The 21,722-nt window shown below is 45.5% G+C and overlaps 1 protein-coding gene across 1 annotated transcript in view; it reads left to right on the top strand.

Annotated features, from left to right (window-relative positions):
• The window catches only part of LOC142664650 (uncharacterized), a 30,317-nt gene extending 11,982 nt beyond the window's left edge, over nt 1-18,335 (top strand). The window contains exons 7-9 of the mRNA XM_075843849.1: nt 4,272-4,369; nt 4,534-4,648; nt 15,988-18,335. Of these exons, the coding sequence (XP_075699964.1) occupies nt 4,272-4,369; nt 4,534-4,648; nt 15,988-17,801 (2,027 nt within the window). The 3' untranslated portion in view covers nt 17,802-18,335. The remainder of the gene's footprint in view (nt 1-4,271; nt 4,370-4,533; nt 4,649-15,987) is intronic.
• The last annotated feature ends 3,387 nt before the right edge of the window (nt 18,336-21,722 follow it).

The raw sequence follows: 21,722 nt of genomic DNA, 5'->3' as shown, positions 1-21,722 counted from the left end.
GTAAAACCCCCTCAAAAAACAAGGGGGCACTCCCTCCGTCTGGAAAAAGAAAGGTTCAACCTGCAGAGGCGACAAACCTTCTTTACTGTGAGAACGGTGAATTTATGGAATAGCCTACCGCAGGAGCCATCACAGCAGGGACAGTAGATGGCTTTAAAAAAGGCTTAGATAATTTCCTAGAACAAAAAAATATTAGCTCCTATGTGTAGACATTTTTTACTTCCCCTTTCCCATCCCTTGGTTGAACTTGATGGACATGTCTTTTTTCAACCGTACAAACGATGTAACTATGTAACCGTTATCACTGGAGCTTCCTTGGGCTAAATCAATCCTTGCAATACTGTGTATCTCCGCCTCGGAGGATCGGAAGAGGTTGACCTGATCTTGCTCCTTGAATAACATTCTCTAGAACAGAGACAATAGAGCCTGCAGTGTGCACGGTGGATGTGACCCCCTTCTCCTCGCCACACCAGCACAGCAGTATATATCGTGCCCCCGGCTCATGCTTAGTCATGTCCACCTTGCGGTGCTCGTGCCACAGACAAGAACACTCCCCCCACTTCCGGCCCGCACCTCATAGCTGGGCAAAATACATACTCCCCGAATGAGGCGGCTGCAAGAGTGGAACAAACTACAATACATACAGCATGACAGGCATTGTTTCTATGAACTATACATAGTATGTGGGGAACAAGGAGGAGTATGGAAGAGGTGAAGGCGAGGTGGGGTGATCACTGTTTACCTCTGTTACACTGACTGCATCTTCCGCATGGGAGTAGTAAAGATCATCCTTGTTCCCCTATACTGTGTATTGTTCAGTGAAGCGCTGCCTGCGTGGGGAAATGGGCTGTATAGGCCACATATCTCATTGTATGTCTATTGAGTGAGATACGTTGCAGCTTTCCGTGGAAGGTATACTTCGGGAGTCCTCTTGATGTGTAACTCAGATGGAAGGCTCAAAACTGGGTTTGCACAGAGCCTAAGATATACACCCATCAGCCATAACATTAAAACCACCTTCCTAATATTGTGTATGGCCCCTTCGTGCCAACAAAACACTCTGAAGGTTCCTGTTGTATCTGGCACAAGACGTTAGCAGCAGATCCTTTAAGTCCTGTAAGTTGTGAGGTGGGGCCTCCATGGATCGGACTTGTTTTTCCAGCGTGTCCTACAGATGATTGATCGGATTAAGATCTGGGGAATTTGGAGTTGAAGTGAACACTTTGAGCCCTGAACACTTTGAAGTCATTGAACTCTTTGTCATTATTCAGGAATGGTTGAAGGAACATGTTTGCAGTGCGGCAGGGCACATTATCCTGCTAAAAAAGAGGCCACTGACATTTGACAATACTGCTGCCATGAAGGGGTTTACTTGATATATGACCATGTTTAGGTAGGTGGTATGTTTCAAAATAACATCTACGTGAATGCCAGGACCCAAGTTTTACCAGCAGAACATTGGCCAAAGCATCTCACTTCCTCAGTCGCCAGCCACTCTGCAATTTGTTCTACAGTAGTTCTTCCCATCTCTACCCCAGGAAAGCAACGCACACGCACCTGGCCGTACGTTTGATGTAAAAGTTAACTTGATTAATCAGATCGTGCAACTTTCTTCCATTGCTTTATGGTCCATTTCTGATGTCCATTGTAGAAGCTTTTGCCAGACGACAGATATCAGCACTAGGACTAGTCCGCAGTGATGCAGCCCTAAATGCAGCGAGCTGAAATGCTCTGTGTGTTCTATCGAGGGCTAGATAGCACCAGGTCCTCAGGTAGGTGCATACGTAGGGGCCAAACCCAGTAAGGTATGAAGAAGATACAATGTATACCAACGGGAGTAATTTTCAAGGTAGATATTTATTATTTTGCCAGTAATGTTTCAGTCATATCCTTGACATTCCTCAGGCACTGTAGTATGCTGGTTCCTGTGAAATGGCGCTTGTGTAGATGCGGCTGGCCGCAATGAGAGGCGCTCCTGCAAAATGGCGCTTGTGTAGACGTGGCTGGCCACAATGAGAGGTGCTCTGTGTGTTCTGACACCTTTCAATCATAGCCAGCATTATGTTTTTGAACAGTTTGTTCTGCAGTAGTTCTCCTGTGGGATCGGACCAGACGGCCAGGCCTTTGTTCCCCACGCACATCAATGACCCTTTCACCAGTTGTCCTTCCTTGGACCACTTTTGATAATTACTAACCACTACATACTAGGAACACCCCAGAAGACCTTCCATTTATGAGATTCTGTGACCCAGTCGTCTAGCCATCACAATTTAGCCCTTGTCAAAGTCGCTCATATTCTTTTATCTGTCCATGTTTCCAACACATCAACTTTAAAAACTGTTCATTTGCTGCCAAATATCTCCTCCCTTGTCAGGTGCATTGTCAATGTTCTTCACGTCACCTGTCAGTGGTTTTAATGTTATGGCTGATTATTGTATATATTGAGGAGGTCAGTGAGGGTCGTCTTCATTTAAAAATATTGACGTATTTGTCCTAATAGGTCCATGAGTCTTGCTGCAGAGGAGGATGGGGGTGTTCCCTCTTTTTATAGAGCTTCTGTTTCCTGTCCAGGAGGGAGGCAGTCTCTCTAATGGTGCGGTCATGGGCTCACTGAAAACCAATTAACTAAATGTAATCATATATTTTTATTTTCTCATTCTTCATAACCGGACCGGGTTAAAGGAAACTTGGTGTTATAAAACCGTAGAGCTTCCTCCAACACCTCAGTGGTTTCCCATCCCTTGTGGAGAGAAAACTTGGAGTAGTTGTTTTCCTTAATACAGGTACTTTGTGTGACTAATAAAAGATGAGGGTCTTCACTGTGGGTTCCCTTTCTTGAAATGTAGAATATATGGACAGTGACATTAAGGACTCCTCCTGGAGTAAAAACCCCGGCCAGAGCCCTGCAGACGTTCTGGCCAGGGATTTTGCTCTTGGAGAAGCCCCTGACGTCACTATCCATATATGGACAGTGACGTCAGGGGCTCCTCCAGGTTTCCACTACTAGAGGGAGCCCCAATGGCACTATCTACAGGGAGAGGGGTATAGCACTATCTACAAGGGTGTGTGTGTGGCACTATCTACTGGGGGTGTTTGGCATTTTCTCCTAGGGGGGAGTGTGGCCTTATCTACAAAGGAGCTGTGTGGCAGTATGTACAAGGGAGGCTGTGTGGCAGTATCTTTAAGGGAGGTTGTGTGGCAGGATCTACAAGGGGGGGTGTGGCTCTATCTACAGGGGGCGTTTGGCACTCTACAAGGGGTGGTGTAGTACTATCTCCTAGGGGTGTCTGTGGCAATATCTACAAGGGGGGCTGTGTGGCAGTATCTGCAAGGAGGGGCTGTTTATATAGCAGTATTTACAAGAGAGTGTGTTTCAGTATCTACAACGGACTGTATGGCAGTATCTGCAAGGAGGGGCTGTTTATATAGCAGTATCTACAAGGGAGTGTGTTGCAGTATCTATAAGGGGGGCTGTGGGGCAGTATCTGCAAGGAGGGGCTGTTTATATAGCCGTATCTACAAGGGGGGTGTGGCAGTGTCTACAAGGGGGGCTGTGTGGCAGTATCTGCAAGGAGGGGCTGTTTATATAGCAGTATCTACAAGGGTGTGTGTGGCAGTAACTACAAGGCGGGGGGTGTGGCAGTATCTACAATAGGGGGTTGTGTGGCAGTAACTACAGGGGGGCTGTGTGGCACTAATTACAGGGGGTGTGACACTATCTACGAGAGAAGGCTGATCATTATGTCACCATGTAGTCTCATTAGCCTCCGTTATACAATCTGTTGTAGTCCGGCACTTACCTCATTCATTTATTTTATTTTCATTTATTGTTCTGGTAACTTCCTTCTAGAACTATATCGCTTGTAAAATGTACAAATGGTTTTATACTCGTTACATTAAAAAAAAATGACACCTCATTGATTGGTAGAGAAAGCAAACATGGCGAGGGAGAAGGAGATGTTGGGGGGCAAACTGAATCTTTTCCCCGGGTGCTGAAGATCCAAACTACACCTCTGCTATAAAGTCATTTAACCCAAGTTCATTTGAAAAAAATATTCTTGCCCGTTTAGGGTGAAAATCTGATTGATATTAAGGTTGAGGTTAAAGATGAAGCAGAAGAGGAGACGGATGTAGTGGCTGATCAGTGTAAGGAGGGGGGGACGTTCATTAGTTGTAAAGACAAACCTCTATTGAGGGTCACCTAGATAGCACTCCCATCATCTCATCATCCCATGTAAATAACCTATTCCATCACTGTGTGTTTCCTACAGATGGATCCAGTAGGAGAAATCCACCAGAGAGAAGTCCCAGTCCTCTGTATTCCCAGGACTGTGCAGAGGAAAATCACAATGTGCCAGAGAATCATCAGGTAGGTGAAGCTGAGCCCTATACCACATCTATATAGGGGGGTGTGGAGCTTTATGGTCCTGCGGTCATAGATGGGGTCATAGATTTTGGTGGTTTCTTATGTTGATCTGTTAGATTCTTCGCACTCTGTTGTATTGTACTGAATTATTACATATGTGATATCAGGGGGAAGATCTGACTAATATTAAAGTGGAGGATGAAGCGGAAGAAGAGCGGGTGAGGGGCGATCACCCGTGTAAGAGTGAAGTGGAGGAGGAAATTCCAGGAGGTGTTACCAGAGGTCAGTAATAATGAATTTAGAAAGTGAATTGGGAGGTTTGGTAAGGTGGGGTTCCTCCTTAGTTCTACATTACAGTAACACGTCAGACAATGTGTTATACATAGTGCCGGAGCTGAGGGAGCTGTGACTGCACATAGAAGTTCTCTACAAGGTGATCTATGACTCCGGTCATGCACTAGGCTTAGCATCAGATTTTGGGGGGCACCAGGAGCCTGTAAAAATGACAATAATTCAATACATTAGTATGTCTGACGATCGCTGGTTCAAATCCCGTGCAGGGATTAATAAAAAGTGTTAAAAATTTTTTTTAGTGGTGTACAAAAAATGTAAAAAAAATCTTTTCCCGCATTTCCTTTTAAAGTATTGTAAAAAATAAACAAAATTGGTATCACCGCCTCCGTAAAAAGTCTGAATTATTACAATATGACATTATTTAAATCGCATTGTGAACACCGTAAAAAAAACATGAAACTGCCAAAATCGCTATTTTTTTTGGTCACTTTAGCGCTAAATAATAATGTAATAAAAAGTGAACAAAAAGTCGTATGTATTAACAAAAACTACAGCTCGCCCCACAAAAAATAAGCCTTTACTCTGCTCAATCAAGAAAACAAAAAAATAACCGGCAGGATAAAGGTAACGTGATTTATACAGAACAACGAACGCCACATTAAAAAAATAATTCATTTTTTTGATCAGTTTGCCTAAAACAAATTGAATAAAAAGTGTTTAAAAAGTTGCACGTACCCCAAAATGGTACTAATAAAAAGCCCTCAAACCACTACGTCTATGAAAAAATAAAAAAGATATGGCTCCCATTAGTCAAGGATGAAAAAATATGCAGATGAGCCGGTCCAAGGGGAACTTTCCTTCTGTTTCAGGAGGCGATTATCAGGGCTCTAATATTTGGGAACCAGGAAGAGAAGGGCCCGAACATATCTGCTGGAAGCGAGGGGGCCGTATTATACCAGGACAACACTTTCCCAGCAAAACTCCCCAAACCACAAAGGTGCAGATTGTGGACCAAAAGGGGATAGGAAAGCACAGCATTTATCAGTGTGACACCGGCCTGTGCATAAAGGATTCATCACAGCGTAACACACATCTATGTAGAATTGTATTATTTACCCCATTATTATACCCTCTTATTATACCCTGATGTACTCCTCACACCTTATATATACCCTGATGTACTCCTCACATATTACATATACCCTGATGTACTCCTCACATATTACATATACCCTGATGTACTCCTCACACATTACATATACCCTGATGTGCTCCTCACATATTACATATACCCTGATGTACTCCTCACACATTACATATACCCTGATGTGCTCCTCACATATTACATATACCCTGATGTACTCCTCACATATTACATATACCCTGATGTACTCCTCACATATTACATATATCCTGATGTACTCCTCACAGATTACATATACCCCGATGTACTCCGCACATAATACATATACCCCGATGTACTCCGCACAGTTTACATATACCCCGCTGTTCTCCTTACACATTACATATACCCTGCTCACAGATTACATATACCCTGATGTACTCCTCACAGATTATATATAATCTGATGTACTCCTCACCGTTTATATACATCCTGATGTACTCCTCATGATTTACATATACACTGATGTACTCCTCACATATTACATATGCCCTGATGTACTCCTCACATATTACATATACCCTGATGTACTCCTCACATATTACATGTAATGTCCGTGGCTGCGGGCTGTCCGCTCCAGCCTCCCGCTGACAGCCGCAGCCACGAGTCGGCAAGCGCTGGCCCCAGCCTCCTCCTCCGGAGACGCCAGCGCTTGCATCCACTCACCTCCGCCGGAGCACGCAGGGTGCCGGACATCTTGAACAACCTTTGACCCGTGAGTACCCTGGGCTGTAAGAGGGGTCCAGCCCCCTAGTTCGATGCCTGAGCATTGTTAGTCTTTCCCAGTCTGTCTCGCAAATGGTCCCTTAGTGTCTCCCGTTCCGGCTGTTACCCGTGCCCTGTTACCGTTCCTGTATTCCGTATTGTTCCTGTGTCTGCTACGTCAAGTGCCATCTGCCACGTCAAGTGCCATCTGCCACGTCAAGTGCCATCTGCCACGTCAAGTGCCATCTGCCACGTCTAGTGTCTTCTGCCACGTCAAGTGTCTACTGCTTCATCGGATACTGCCCGCCACGTCTGGCGCCACTTTCCGCACCTGCCTCCATCCGTGCTGAAGCCACAGCCACCGCCCGGACTATTTCAGGTACCCAAGCATTACTGTCTGCCATTTACTTCCGCATAGACTGTGACCTGGTCAGCTGCCTCCCCGCTATGGCGGAGCGGCCTAGTGGGTCCACATACCCTGTGCTCGTGACAGTACGCTCAGGCCATGGAATCCTCTGGCCAGCCCAAGACCCCAGTACAGAAGATTCAGACAGAGATGCATGACCTACGCACACGTCAGGATCAACTCCTTGAGGCAGTGAATTCTATCCTGGTCGGCCTGGATCTACTCGCTGTTCCACCTCCGGTTCTTCCTCCTGAGGCTGTTGACGTGCCACTGCCTGTTCCTCCCCCTGTTTGTTCCGGATCCTCAGTTCCTCTGCCCCTTCCTCCTCGCTTCGACGGTGATCCCAGAGCATGTAGAGGATTTCTCAATCCATGCACGGTGCATTTTAGGCTACGGCCTCATCTCTTCCCCTACGAGGAGGCCAAAGTGGCATTTATTATCTCCCTCCTCGCTGCCAAGGCCCTCGCTTAGGCGAACCCAATCTTGGAGCAACAAGGACCTGTATCCTCGGACCTAGCCTTGTTCCTGCAGTCCGTTCGTGCCGTGTTCGAGGAGCCGGGTCGAACATCCTCTGCCGCAGCCACTCTGTTGACCCTCAAGCAAGAAGGCTCCACAGTAGGGGAGTATGCGATCTCCTTCCGTACCCTAGCAGCCGAGCTGGCATGGAACAATGAGGCACTGGTGGCGACCTTCTGGCAGGGACTGTCCTCTCACATCAAGGACGAACTGGCAGCCCGCGACCTTCCTTCTACCTTGGATGCCCTCATCCTGTTAGCCACCCGGGTTGATATGAGAATCCGGGAGCGCTCTCAAGAGGTTCGTAAGGAGAGCCGGGCCCACAGACCAGCACCCTCTGCCCAGAGACCACTATTGTCCACTCCTAGTGTGCTACCTGAGGAACCCATGCAGGTAGACAGAGTCCGAGTATCTGAACAGGAGAAGCAGCGCAGACGCTCCTCTGGACTTTGTATGTATTGTGGCCTCAAGGGTCATTTTGTGCGCCAATGCCCACAGAAACCGGGAAACTCCAGTACCTAGGGTTGGTCGGAGAGGCAACTCTACGTGGAACGTCTCCAAACGTTAAAACCTCTTCCAAATTATCGATACCTGTGGCCATCGTCACTGGACAGACATCACATCCTTCCTCCGCCTATCTTGACTCTGGAGCGGCTTCTAATTTTATCCACCAGGATCTAGTGGATCGGTTTCAACTACCCACAGTCCGTCTGGAGAGACCCCTGGCAGTTGCCTCTGTGAATGGTCTACCGTTGCCTGATCCGATCATGCTCCTCACTGAGCCGTTGACACTACGGGTCGGAGCTCTTCACTCAGAACAGATCACCTTCCTGGTACTACCCAAGGCTATCGATCCTATCCTGCTGCGTCTGCCATGGCTCCGTCTACATGCCCCGACACTCGACTGGAGTTCTGGAGAAGTTCTTCAATGGGGTTTCAGATGCCATAGTCATTGCCTGTCACAAGTCCGTCCTGTTGTGCCCCCTCTGCCTCAGTCACTCTCCGATCTACCTTCTCAGTATGCCAGTTTTGCGGATGTCTTTTGCAAACGAGAGGCTGAGACGCTGCCTCCACATCGGAATTATGACTGTCCCATTGAACTGGTTCCCAATGCTTCTCTTCCCCGTGGACGAGTATATCCTCTCTCCTTGCCAGAGATTTTATCGATGTCAGCCTATATCAAGGAGAACTTGGAGAGGGATTTTATCCGAAAATCTTCCTCCCCGGCCGGGACAGGCTTCTTCTTCGTTAAAAAGAGAGATGGATCTCTCCGACCCTGCATTGACTACCGTGGTCTCAATCAGATCACGGTCAAGAACAAATACCTGTTGCCACTTATTTCCGAGCTGTTTGATCGCATACGAGGAGCCAAAAAAATTTCCAAGCTAGATCTGCGGGGGGCCTATAATCTAATCCGGATTCGCCGGGGTGACGAATGGAAGACGGCATTTAACACCCGCGATGGGCACTACGAATACCTAGTGATGCCCTTCGGACTGTGTAACGCTCCCGCAGTATTTCAGTAGTTCATTAATGATACCTTCCGAGATCTCCTCTATATGTGTGTTGTAGTTTATCTCGATGATATTCTAATTTTCTCCCCAGATCTGATGACCCATCGGAGGCATGTTCGTCAAGTTCTCCTGCGACTAAGAGAGAATCGCTTGTATGCCAAGTTAGAAAAATGCACCTTTGAAAGAGGTCTTTGCCCTTCCTGGGCTACGTCATCTCGGATCAAGGCCTTAAGATGGACCCTGAGAAGCTAAAGTCTGTCCTGGAATGGCCACGTCCTCAAGGCCTAAGGGCCATACAGCGGTTCCTGGGTTTCGCCAATTTCTACCGGCAGTTTATTCCGAACTTATCTTCTCTGACGGCTCCAATCTCTACCCTTACCAAGAAGGGCGTAAACGCCAAGGTGTGGACTCCAGAGGCAGAGTCCGCATTCATTAGCCTCAAGAAAGCCTTCACTTCAGCTTCAATCCTCCATCACCCTGACGTATCTCAGCAGTTCTCATTAGAGGTGGACGCTTCCTCTGTTGGTGCAGGCGCACTTCTGTTCCAGAGGAGCTCCAAAGGAAAGGCAGTAGTATGTGGCTACTACTCAAGACTGTTTTCTTCTGCTGAACGCAATTACTCCATTGGAGATCGGGAGCTACTGGCTATCAAATTGGCCCTGGAGGAGTGGAGACATCTTTTAGAAGGCGCAGCTCACCCCATCCTGATCTTCACTGACCACAAGAACCTCCCCTACCTTCAGTCCGCTCAAAGACTGAATCCTCGTCAAGCCAGGTGGTCACTGTTCTTCACCCGTTTCCAATTTCTGCTCCACTACCGTCCCGCTGACAAGAATGTGAGGGCCGATGCCCTGTCCAGATCATTTGAGACGGAAGACACGGTGGAGTGCCTTCAGACGATCATAGACCCATCCTGCGTTGTCACCGCCAATCCTGTGCAGCTTAGAAATATCCTTCCGGGGAGAACTTTTGTTCGGTTGGCAGACATAAATAGAATTCTCCACTGGAGACACAGTTCTAAACTAGCTGGGCACGCCGGCATCCGTAAAACCCAAGACCTGATTGCTCGTCACTTTTGGTGGCCCACGCTACCTAAGGATGTTCTGGACTTTGTCTCTGCTTGCACGGTGTGTGCCTCTAATAAAGTGACTCACTCCAAGCCTGCCGGCCTGCTTCAACCTCTGCCTGTACCCAGTTGCCCCCTGGCAACACATCACTATGGACTTCGTCACAGACCTTCCTCTCTCAGCAGGATGCAACACCATCTGGGTGGTGGTGGACCGGTTCTCTAAGATGGCACATTTTATCCCGCTGACCGGCCTACCTTCTGCTCCCCGACTGGCGAGTCTCTTCATTCAGCACATATTTCGCTTGCATGGCTTGCCTCTTCACATTGTGTCTGACCGGGGGGTTCAGTTTACCTCTAAATTCTGGAGAGCACTCTGTAAACTCCTGGATGTGAGTTTGGATTTTTCCTCTGCCTATCACCCCCAATCCAATGGGCAAGTTGAGAAGATCAACCAGATCATTGAAAATTATCTCCGCCACTTCATCTCTTCTCAGCACGATAACTGGGTACAGATTCTTCCTTGGGCTGAGTTTTCATATAACAACCACACAAGTGAGTCCACCACTTCCACTCCGTTTCACATCGTGTACAGTCAACATCCCAGAGTCCCTCTTCCGGTGTCGACTTCATCTCAGGTTCCCGCTGCTGACTCTGCATATGGGGACTTCCTGCAAATCTGGCAACAGACCCGGTCCTCTATTTTGCTGGCAGTAGATCGCATGAAGCGAAAGGCAGATACTAAGAGAAGAGAGCCGCCTCAGTATCTTCCGGGGACTAAAGTCTGGCTATCCTCTCGGAACATTCGCTTGAAGGTGCCCTCATACAAGTTCGCTCCCAGGTTCCTTGGACCATTCGAGGTCCTGCAGCAGATCAACCCTGTCGCCTACAAGCTTCGGCTGCCTCCTACCCTCAGGATTCCCAACTCCTTCCACGTCTCCCTCCTGAAGCCTGTGATCCTAAACCGCTATTCCAAGACTCCCAGCCCTGCGGTTACTCCCAGCGGCTCCTCGGACATCTTTGAGGTCAAGGAGATCTTGGACACCAAGAGAGTGAGAGGAAAGACCTTTTATTTGGTGGATTGGAGGGGGTTTGGTCCCAAAGAGAGGTCCTGGGAACCAGAGGAGAACCTCAATGCCCCTACTCTTCTAAAAAAGTTCCTCTCTCGCTCCAGTCCCAAGAAGAGGGGGCGTAAGAGGGGGGATTGTGTAATGTCCGTGGCTGCGGGCTGTCCGCTCTAGCCTCCCGCTGACAGCCACAGCCACGAGTCGGCAAGCGCTGGCCCCAGCCTCCTCCTCTTGAACGACCTTTGACCCGTGAGTGCCCTGGGCTATAAGAGGGGTCCAGCCTCCGATGCCTGAGCGTTGTTAGTCTTTCCCAGTCTGTCTCGCAAATGGTCCCTTAGTGTCTCCCGTTCCAGCTGTTACCCGTGCCCTGTTACCGTTCCTGTATTCCGTATTGTTCCTGTGTCTGCCACGTCAAGTGCCATCTGCCACGTCAAGTGCCATCTGCCACGTCAAGTGCCATCTGCCACGTCAAGTGCCATCTGCCAAGTCAAGTGCCATCTGCCACGTCTAGTGTCATCTGCCACGTCAAGTGTCTTCTGCCACGCCAAGTGTCATCTGCCATGTCAAGTGTCTACCGCTTCATCGGATACTGCCCGCCACGTCTGGCGCCACTTGCCGCACCTGCCTCCATCCGTGCTGAAGCCACAGCCACCGCCCGGACTATTTCAGGTACCCAGGCATTACTGTCTGCCATTTACTTCAGCATAGACTGTGACCTGATCAGCTGCCTCCCCGCTACGGCGGAGCGGCCTAGTGAGTTCACATACCCTGTGCGCGTGACATTACATATATCCTGATGTACTCCTCACATATTACATATATCCTGATGTACTCCTCACATATTACATATACCCTGATGTACTCCTCACATATTACATATGCCTCCACATTATAAACTGAATCACCAGTAATACCCCAAACAGAGCTACTACCAAGCAAAATCCAGGCTCCAAAAGCCAAAAGATGCTGCCTCAATACTGAGCCCTACACTGTGCCCAAACAGCAGTTTACTACCACATATATGGTAATGCTATAACCGGAAGAACCCTTTTAACAATTTTTGGGGTGTGTGTCTCCAATAGCACAAGCTGGGCACAACATATTGGACTCTGAAATAGCATATCTGTGGAACAATTACAATTTTCACTTTTTACCATCCCCAGCGCATTAATTTCTGGAAAAACACCTGTGGGATCAAAATGCTCTACACACCTAATAAATGTCTTAAGGTGTCGTTTCCAAAATGTGGTCACTTTTGGGGGGTTTCCACTGTTTTGGAACCCAAAGGTGTTTTGCAAATTAAACATGGCTCCCAGAAACAAATCCATCGAATCTGTGCTTCTTCTCTTCTGAGAAGTTTACGAGCACATATGGGGTATTTCCGTACTCTAGGGAATTTTCTTTACAAGTGTTGGGGAGCTTTTTCTCCTTTTTATTTGTTAAGAAAATTAACAATTTTGAGATAAAACTAAAAATTTGCTTGATTGAGCGGTGTGACAGCTTATTTTTTTGCGGGCCGAGCTGTAGTTTTTATTAATACCATTCTGCGATACATGTGAATTTTTTGAACGCTTTTTTTGGGGGAGCTAAGGTGACAAAAAAACAACAATTCTGGCGTCTTTAATTATATTTTAAATTTTTTTGTACAGCGTTCACCGTGTGGGTTAAATAACATAAAACGGGCGGAATCAAGTGATCTTTGATTCCACCCGTTGCAGTAAGGTGTCGGCTATATTACACAGCCGATACTTGTTGAGTATGGAGCCTGCTCAGCCCGTGAGCGTGCTCCATACTTCACTATAACGCTTTTTACCTACATGTAGGTGACAATGCGTTAAGGTAGGGGTTCATGTGTCATTTTTACTTCATTTATTTTTGTTTGTTTTTTAACTTTTATTTTTATGGCCTTTCCATCAGAAAAGGCATTTGGGGAACTTTTATTATTTCATTTTATTTTTTTTACACTATACTTTTCCTCTGTAACTGGTGCTTTACAATAGGGGAGATCAGCCCTGTTATAGTGACTATTGTTCGTGATAGGGCTGTGCTTATTCTAGTAAGATACAGCAGCAGCCTCCTAGTACCGGCTTCTCGGCGATCATGTGACTAGTCACGTGACCACCGGGATCAATAGATGCAGCAGCGCTCATTGAGCGTTGTGTACGTGAGTGCAGAGAAGACAAGTGGTAAAAAATACTTTTGTCTTCTTTCCAGGGTCCTTGGCAGTCTCTGACGGCCGGGCACCCGACATTTAGCTGCTCAATCACTCAGGCAGCAAACTTAAACCTGCACCATGTATACACAGTGGGCAGTCCTCAACCGGTTAAACATCATTTTAGGAGACAATCGAAATGAAAAAACACATATTTTGGTTATTTTTTTTGTACTTTGTCATTTATTTGGTTCTTCTATTACAAATCTTCTAATAATAACAGCTGAGAAGAAAGATCCTCATTATAATTCTATATTTAATATGAGCCTGGAACATGAATTGAGGAGCTATTAGAAAACACAGAGGGCCCTATGACAACTCTGCACACAAGTCACAAGGGGGCATGTTGTCTTCTGGATATTTCCATAGTGCAACCTTAGTCTGCAATATCCAGCAATCAGATCTCCGCTATCTACTATACACTAAATAGCTTTTTGGAACATGTCTTCTTTAAATGGACACTAACTGTTCAAACAACTTGTGGTAATCTAATAGTATTCCTGATATATATCAACTTTGTAATTTACTTACTGTTATAGTTTAGCATTTATCCATGAAAATTCTATGTGAAGTTAGCGTCACATAGGATTCGAGGACCCACTGGGCTGTACCGCCTTGGCGGTATGGCAGCTGGCCAACAGGGCGCAGGTCACAATCTATAGTATGTACAAGGTACCTGTGGCAGCTCGGACAGTAGCAAGGCAGGCTCGGCTGGGACTAAGCAGCAGGTAGACGTCAGGTGTGGAGTAGCACGACAGGCGTGGTCTACAGCACAGCACGGCACTTGACCAGGATAGCACGGGATACAGGAACTGGGAACTGGAAAACACTTGGAGACCATTTGCTTAGACAAACTAGGATACTACAAACAACGCTCAGGCAAGGATCAGAAGGGCAGGGGCTTTCTTACAGTTCAGGAAATCATGTGAGTTGATGATGATTGTTTTCATGTGCACGCTGGCCCTTTAAGAGCGGGCACGAGCGTGCGCGCACACCCTACGGGACACAGCGGACCGGAGGTGAAATGAGCGCTGGCGTCTCCTAGGAAGGAAATTGGGACCAGTGCTCACAGATCCATGGCTGCGTGCGTCGGGAGGTAAGTAAACCCGATGGACACTACAGTTAGTGCCACTAGGTGAGAGACACACGGACGCTGCTGCTTATAGAAGTCTATGGGAAAAGAAGGGCAATCAGAAGGAGGGAGCAGGAGCACAAAGACACAGATGCTGTTGTCAATAAAAGTCTTCGAAGAGGAGAGGGGGAGCAGAAGCAGAGAGAGTAGACATAGGCTGCTGGTAAGAGTTATATGTCACCTCTGTGCTGGATTTTCCGCTACACTGCTGCTTACTTCTGTATGATGTTCTCCATGCTGCTGCAGCTTCTAAGGATGTCCTACAGTGAGATAGTAGACCAGGGTGGCTCTCTGCTCTGTGTGCATTGTATAGAAGACATGATAGCAGTTAGGCTCCATCCACTACCTCAGGGAAAACTGAGATTTAAAGATAGAGCCTGCAGAGGGAAAACTGCTAAAGAATACCAGATACAAGTCATGTAATGGCCAGAAATAGTGTTATTGCTCCTGTACAGACATATGACAAATTATTCTGAAAAGTCGTCTAAAAATTAGGTTCGCTTTAAGGGTCTTTATGAAGTTTTCAAAGTGGGTTTAAAGATGTGGTTTTTATATTGGATTAAAAAAAACAGAGCCATGATTATTAGGAAGCACCTATTTTAACCAGTTGCTGACTGCCCATAGATTATAAATGTCCTGGTGGTCCACACCTATCTCTGCAAGGACGTTTTAAAACATCCAGCTGAGTTTTCTCCTCTCCGACTCTCCCACTCCTTCACAGTTAAATATATCACTTATTTTAAGCCCTATATGTTTTGAGAAAACAAGACCAAATACATATAGGTTGGCAGAGAAATAGAAGAACAATTTACTATTAAATTGTCACATGACTAAAACGTGAATGAGGCCACTTCATTTCATTAGGTTCACATTATCAGTACTTGACAGAACACTCTTTCCCCTTAGAACAGCCTGAATTCTTAGTGAAATGATATTACTATGTACTGGAAACCTTTATTCCAGCTTCTGATTATTAACTTCACTCTGCCTATTCCACTACATCCCACAGATGTTCTATAAAATTGAGTTTCGGTGACTGTTCAGCCATTTGGATATGCAGACCTCATTATCATGTCCATGAATTCATCCTGTGATTTGTCACATGACACATTATCTTGTTAAATGTAGACTGCGGCCAAGATTAGACTGTAACAATATTAAGTTAAGATTGTGTATGCCTCATTAGTATTTAAACAGCCACATGTGTTGGCAAAGAACAGCCTTCATTGCCAGACAAGGCTCTGCTTTTCAAAAAATATAATTTTATTAAGTCAAGCTTTAGGTAATAAATTAATAGTGGAGGACCAGAAATCCTGGACTGTCATGGATTTATTTTAAAGTGTTATACAAAGTGTTATAAGGCTGGAATGGAGTCAAAAGTCATGGCTTAAACTTCTTCCTGCTTGATCCATTTCTGACTTTGGCTCAAAACACTGCATGTGTGTTTCCAGTCTAATACGAATGTTATAAATTTGTCAACTTTTCTATTGTGAAACAAGATCAATTTTTTTTTTTAATCCTAACAGAAAATCCCAGTAAAATCTCTGAGGGAAACTTCACGTTATTGCTAAATTATAAAGATGAAGATATGATGCAGCAGTCTTCAGGAGAAAACCCCATTACCCTTAATCTACATCCAGGACTTCACAGTACAGATCTATCATATAATTTCACTAATCATGAGGAATCTTCTCCTGACCAATCACAGATTGTTACCACAATTACAGCTCAGAAAGGGGGTAAAAGGTTTCATTGTGGTAAACAGGTCACAAAAATCTCAGGTCTTCTAACAAACAGAAGAATTCACACAGGAGAGAAGCCATATTCATGTGCAGAATGTGGGAAATTGTTTAAATATATATCAGCTCTTGTTAGACATGAGAGAAGTCACACAGGAGAGAAGACATATTCATGTGCAGAATGTGGGAAATGTTTTACAGATAAATCACATCTTGTTAAACATGAGGGAAGTCACACAGGAGAGAAGCCATATTCATGTTCAGAATGTGGGAAATGTTTTACAAAAAAATCACATCTTGTTAAACATGAGAGAATTCACACCGGGGAGAAGCCGTATTCATGTTCAGAATGTGGGAAATGTTATACAGATAAATCAAGTCTTGTTAGACATGAGAGAAGTCACAGAGGAGAGACACCATATTCATGTGCAGAATGTGGGAAATGTTTTACAGATAAATCATATCTTGTTACACATAAGAGAAATCATACAGGAGAGAAGCCGTATTCATGTTCAGAATGTGGGAAATGTTATACAGATAAATCAAGTCTTGTTAGACATGAGAGAAGTCACAGAGGAGAGACACCATATTCATGTGCAGAATGTGGGAAATGTTTTACAGATAAATCAAGTCTTGTTAGACATGAGAGAAATCACAGAGGAGAGACCCCATATTCATGTGCAGAATGTGGGAAATGTTTTACAGATAAATCAAATCTTGTTATACATGAGAGAATTCACACGGGAGAGAAGCCGTATTCATGTTCCGAATGTGGGAAATGTTTTACAAATAAATCAAGTCTTGTTAGACATGACAGAAGTCACACAGGGGAGAAGCCGTATTCATGTTCAGAATGTGGGAAATGTTTTACAGATAAATCAAGCCTTGTTATACATGAGAGAATTCACACAGGGGAGAAGCCATATTCATGTTCAGAATGTGGGAAATGTTTTACAGATAAATCATATCTTGTTACACATGAGAGAATTCACACAGGAGAGAAGCCGTATTCATGTTCAGAATGTGGGAAATGTTTTACAGATAAATCATATTTTGTTAGACATGAGAGAAGTCACACAGGAAGGAAGCCGTATTCATGTTCAGAATGTGGGAAATGTTTTACACATAAATCATATCTTGTTATACATGAGCGAATTCACACAGGAGAGAAGCCGTATTTATGTTCAGAATGTGGGAAATGTTTTACAAACAACTCAAGTCTTGTTAGACATGACAGAAGTCACAGAGGGGAGAAGCCATATTCATGTTCAGAATGTGGGAAATGTTTTACAGATAAATCAAGTCTTGTTATACATGAGAGAATTCACACAGGAGAGAAGCCGTATTCATGTGCAGAATGTGGGAAATGTTTTACATATAAATCACATATTGTTACACATGAGAGAAGTCACACAGGGGAGAAGCCGTATTCATGTTCAGAATGTGGGAAATGTTTTACAGATAAATCAAGACTTGTTAAACATAAGAGAAGTCACACAGGAGAGAAATTATATTCGTGTTCAGAATGTGGTAAATGTTTTACTACTAAAGGCAAGCTTAGGGCTCATCAGAGAAGTCACACAGGGGAGAAGCCATTTTGATGTTCTATTTGTGAAAGATGTTTTACAAAGAAATTTACATTTTAGAACTCCGCAGAGAATTCACATGAAGTAGAAACCATAATCTCGTTTAGAATGTGGGAAATGCTATGAGAACAAAAAAAAAAAAAGATTTTAAACACATCAGATTATTCACCGACTTTAACCCCTTAGTGACCAGCCTATTTTAGGCCTTAATGACCAAGCTATTTATTAAATTTTTCTATCGTCTCATTCAAAGAGCTAGAACTTTTTTATTTTTGTCGACATAGCTGTATTAGGTCTTGTTTTTTTGCAGGACAAGTTGTATTTTGTGACAGCAGCATTTTGGGGTACATAGAATTTATTGATTAACTTTTATAAAAAAAAATTGGGGGAATAGAAAAAAACCTCAATTTCGCCACACTTTTTTGCATCCTAAATTTACGCCGTTTACCGTGTGGTATAAATAACGATTGCAACAATACCAAATTGATATAGATTTTGTATGTTTTACTACTTTTATCCAGTAAAAACACTTTTTAAAAACAAATGATTTGTTTTTGTGTCTCCATATTTGAAGAGCCATTTATTTTTTTATTTTTCCGCCGATGCAGTTGTATGAGGGCTTTTTTTTTGCGGGATAACTTGTAGTTTTTATTGGTACCATTTTGGAGTACATGCGACTTTTTGATCACTTTTTAATCATATCTTTTTAAGGCAGGATTCACAAAAAACATCAATTTTTTTTTTTGCATGGTTTTTTATTTTATTTTTCACGGCGCTCACAGTCATGTAATAACTTTATAAAAAGTTAATTTAAAAAAACGAATGAAAAAAAATGAAAAACCCACATTTTCCCCTTAGCAAATGCTTTATTATTAAAAAAATAGTGAAAAAGTTACACATATTTGGTATCACCATGTCCAACAGGGCTTAGGAAGAGGTATTAGGTGTCCCGATGCGTGGTGTGGACCCACTGAGCTATACCACGTAGCGGTATGGCAGCTGGCCAAACAGGTAAGTACAGAGTTCAATTAATTCAGCGAGTGTACCTGTGACAATCGTAGGCGGTAGCAAAGCAGGCAAGTCCAGGACCAGGCGGCAGGGGAAGTCGTCAGGTGAGGCATAGCAGGTCAAGCATAGACTGTAGCAAAACACGGCAATAGCACAGCACGGCACTCGAACTAGGTAGCACGGATACAGGAGCAAGGTACAGTGGGAAACTGGAAGAAACGGGGACCATAAGCACGACAAACGATGGGTAACAAACAACGCTCTGGCAAAGAGCAAGAGGACAGAGCCCTTTTTATATCCCAGGGCACCCTGGGGTAGATTGCAGAGTTCCTGCAAAAATGTGCGCACTGGCCCTTTAAGGCCGGAGACACTCGTAGTCCGGAAGTGAGTACCGGCGCTTCACAGGAGAACGACGCAATGAGGTAAGATGGCCATGGCCACGGTCGTCGAGGTTAACGACCGAACGACGGACCGTGGCCATAGACGTTACAGTATCCCTCCTCTTACGCCCCCTCTTCTTTGGACCAGAGCGGGAGAGAATCTTCCTCACGAGTACAGGAGCATCAATGGTCTCTGACTCCCAAGACCTCTCCTCTGGACCGAACCCCCTGCAATCCACTAAATAAAGAGTCCTTCCTCCCACCTTCGTGGTAGCCAGAATCTTCTTTACTTCGAAAGATCCCGATGAGCCGCCAGGGGCCACTGTGGAGCTAGGAGTCCTGGAGTAGTGGTTCAGGACCACAGGTTTCAGCAGGGAGTCGTGAAATGAGTTAGGAATCCTGAGGGTAGGGTGGAGCCACGGCTTGAAGGATACCGGGTTGATCTGTAGCAGGATTTCGAAGGGGCCAAGGAACCTAGAGGAAAATTTGCACGACTGCACCTTCAGCCGGATATTCCTAGAAGCCAGCCAGACTTTAGTACCTGGAAGGAACTGCGGGGGCGCCCGCCTTCTTGTATCTGCCTTTCTCTTCATGTGGTCCACCGCCAACAGGATAGAATATCGGGTCTGTTGACATATCTTTAGAAAGTCCCTGAAGGTTGAATCGGCTGCAGGCACCTGGGACATAGTAGAAACAGGAAGAGGTATCCGAGGATGTTGGCCGTAGACGATGAAGAATGGACTGGAAGTGGTCGACTCACTGGTGTGGTTGTTATAAGAGAACTCTGCCCATGGGAACAACTGCACCCAATCATCATGGCGCCTGGAAACAAAGTGACGTAGATAGTTCTCCATAATTTGGTTAACTCTCTCGACTTGCCCATTGGACTGGGGATGATAGGCCGAAGAGAAGTCCAATTTTACACCGAGGAGGCCGCAGAGTGCTCTCCAAAACTTTGAGGTGAACTGTACCCCTCGGTCTGAGACAATATGCAGGGGCAAGCTGTGCAGACGGAAGATGTGTTGTATGAAGAGGTCAGCCAATCGCGTAGCAGACGGCAGGGCGGTCAAGGGAATGATGTGAGCCATTTTGGAAAATCGATCCACCACCACCCAGGTCACACTGCAACTCGCAGAAGAAGGAAGATCCGTGACAAAGTACATAGCGACATGTTGCCACGGGGCAACGGGCACAGGCAGTGGTTGGAGCAGGCCAGCAGGTCTGGAGTGAGCAACTTTATTTGCTACGCATACTGTGCAGGAGGAGACTAAGTCCATAACGTATTTGGGTAGTGTGGGCCACCAGAACTGACGGGTGATTAGATCTTGGGTCTTACGAGCACCCGCGTGACCTGCCAGCTTAGAACTGTGACTCCAGCGAAGAATTCTTCCTCGGTCAGCCAGACGTACAAAAGTCCTACCCGGAGGAATGTCTCTAACTTGCAGGGGATTCACAGAGAAGATGCAGGATGGGTCAATAATATTCTATGGAGATTCCATAGCGTCTTCGGTTTCAAAAGATCTAGACAAGGCATCGACCCTCACATGCTTGCCGGCGGGTCGGTAGTGGAGTTCGAACCGGAACCGAGCAAAGAACAACGACCACCTGGCTTGACGAGGATTCAACCGCTGGGCAGTCTGTAGGTAGGTCAAATTCTTGTGATCCGTGAAGATCAGGATAGGATGAACCGCACCCTCCAGTAGATGTCTCCACTCCTGCAGAGCCAGCTTGATGGCCAGTAACTCCCGGTCCCCAATCGAGTAGTTGCGCTCTGCGGACGAAAACAGCTTGGAATAGTAGCAACATACTACAGCCTCGCCTTTCGATCTTTTCTGGAGCAGCAGTGCACCAGCACCAACCAAGGAAGCGTCCACCTCTAACGAAAACTGAAGGGATACAATAGGATGGTGCAGAATGGAGGCAGACGTGAAGGCTTTCTTTAAGAAGGGCATTCTCTAAGAAGGGCATTCATACCCTTCTTAGTGAGGGTGGAGATAGGAGCAGTTAAAGATGAGAAGTTGGGGATGAACAGTAGGTAGAAGTTGGCAAATTCTAGGAATTGTTGTATGGCACTTAAACCTTGGGGGCGTGGCCACTCCAGGACAGCCTTTACCTTCTGGGGGTCCATCTTGAGGCCCTGATCAGAGATAATATAGCCGAGGAAGGATAGAGACTTCTTCTCAAAAACACACTTCTCCAACTTGGCATAAAGGCGATTCTCTCTTAGACGGAGCAACACCTGGCGGACATGACTCTGATGAGTTACTGGATTTGGGGTAAAAAATCAAAATGTCATCGAGATACACCACAACACAAACATAAAGGAGATCACAAAAATGTCTGACAAATTCTTGAAATACTGCGGGGGCGTTACACAGGCCGAAGGGCATGACTAAGTATTCGTAGTGCCCATCACGAGTATTAAAGGCAGTCTTCCATTCGTCACCTCGACGAATCCCAATCAGATTATAGGCCCCCCGCAGGTCCAGTTTAAAAAAAAATTTGCGCCACGTATTCGATCAAACAGTTCAGAAATCAAAGGCAGAGG

This window comes from Rhinoderma darwinii, chromosome 1 (assembly GCF_050947455.1).
Source record: "Rhinoderma darwinii isolate aRhiDar2 chromosome 1, aRhiDar2.hap1, whole genome shotgun sequence".
Classification (NCBI taxonomy): Eukaryota; Metazoa; Chordata; class Amphibia; order Anura; family Rhinodermatidae; genus Rhinoderma; species Rhinoderma darwinii.
This window is presented reverse-complemented; position numbering and strand designations above follow the sequence as displayed.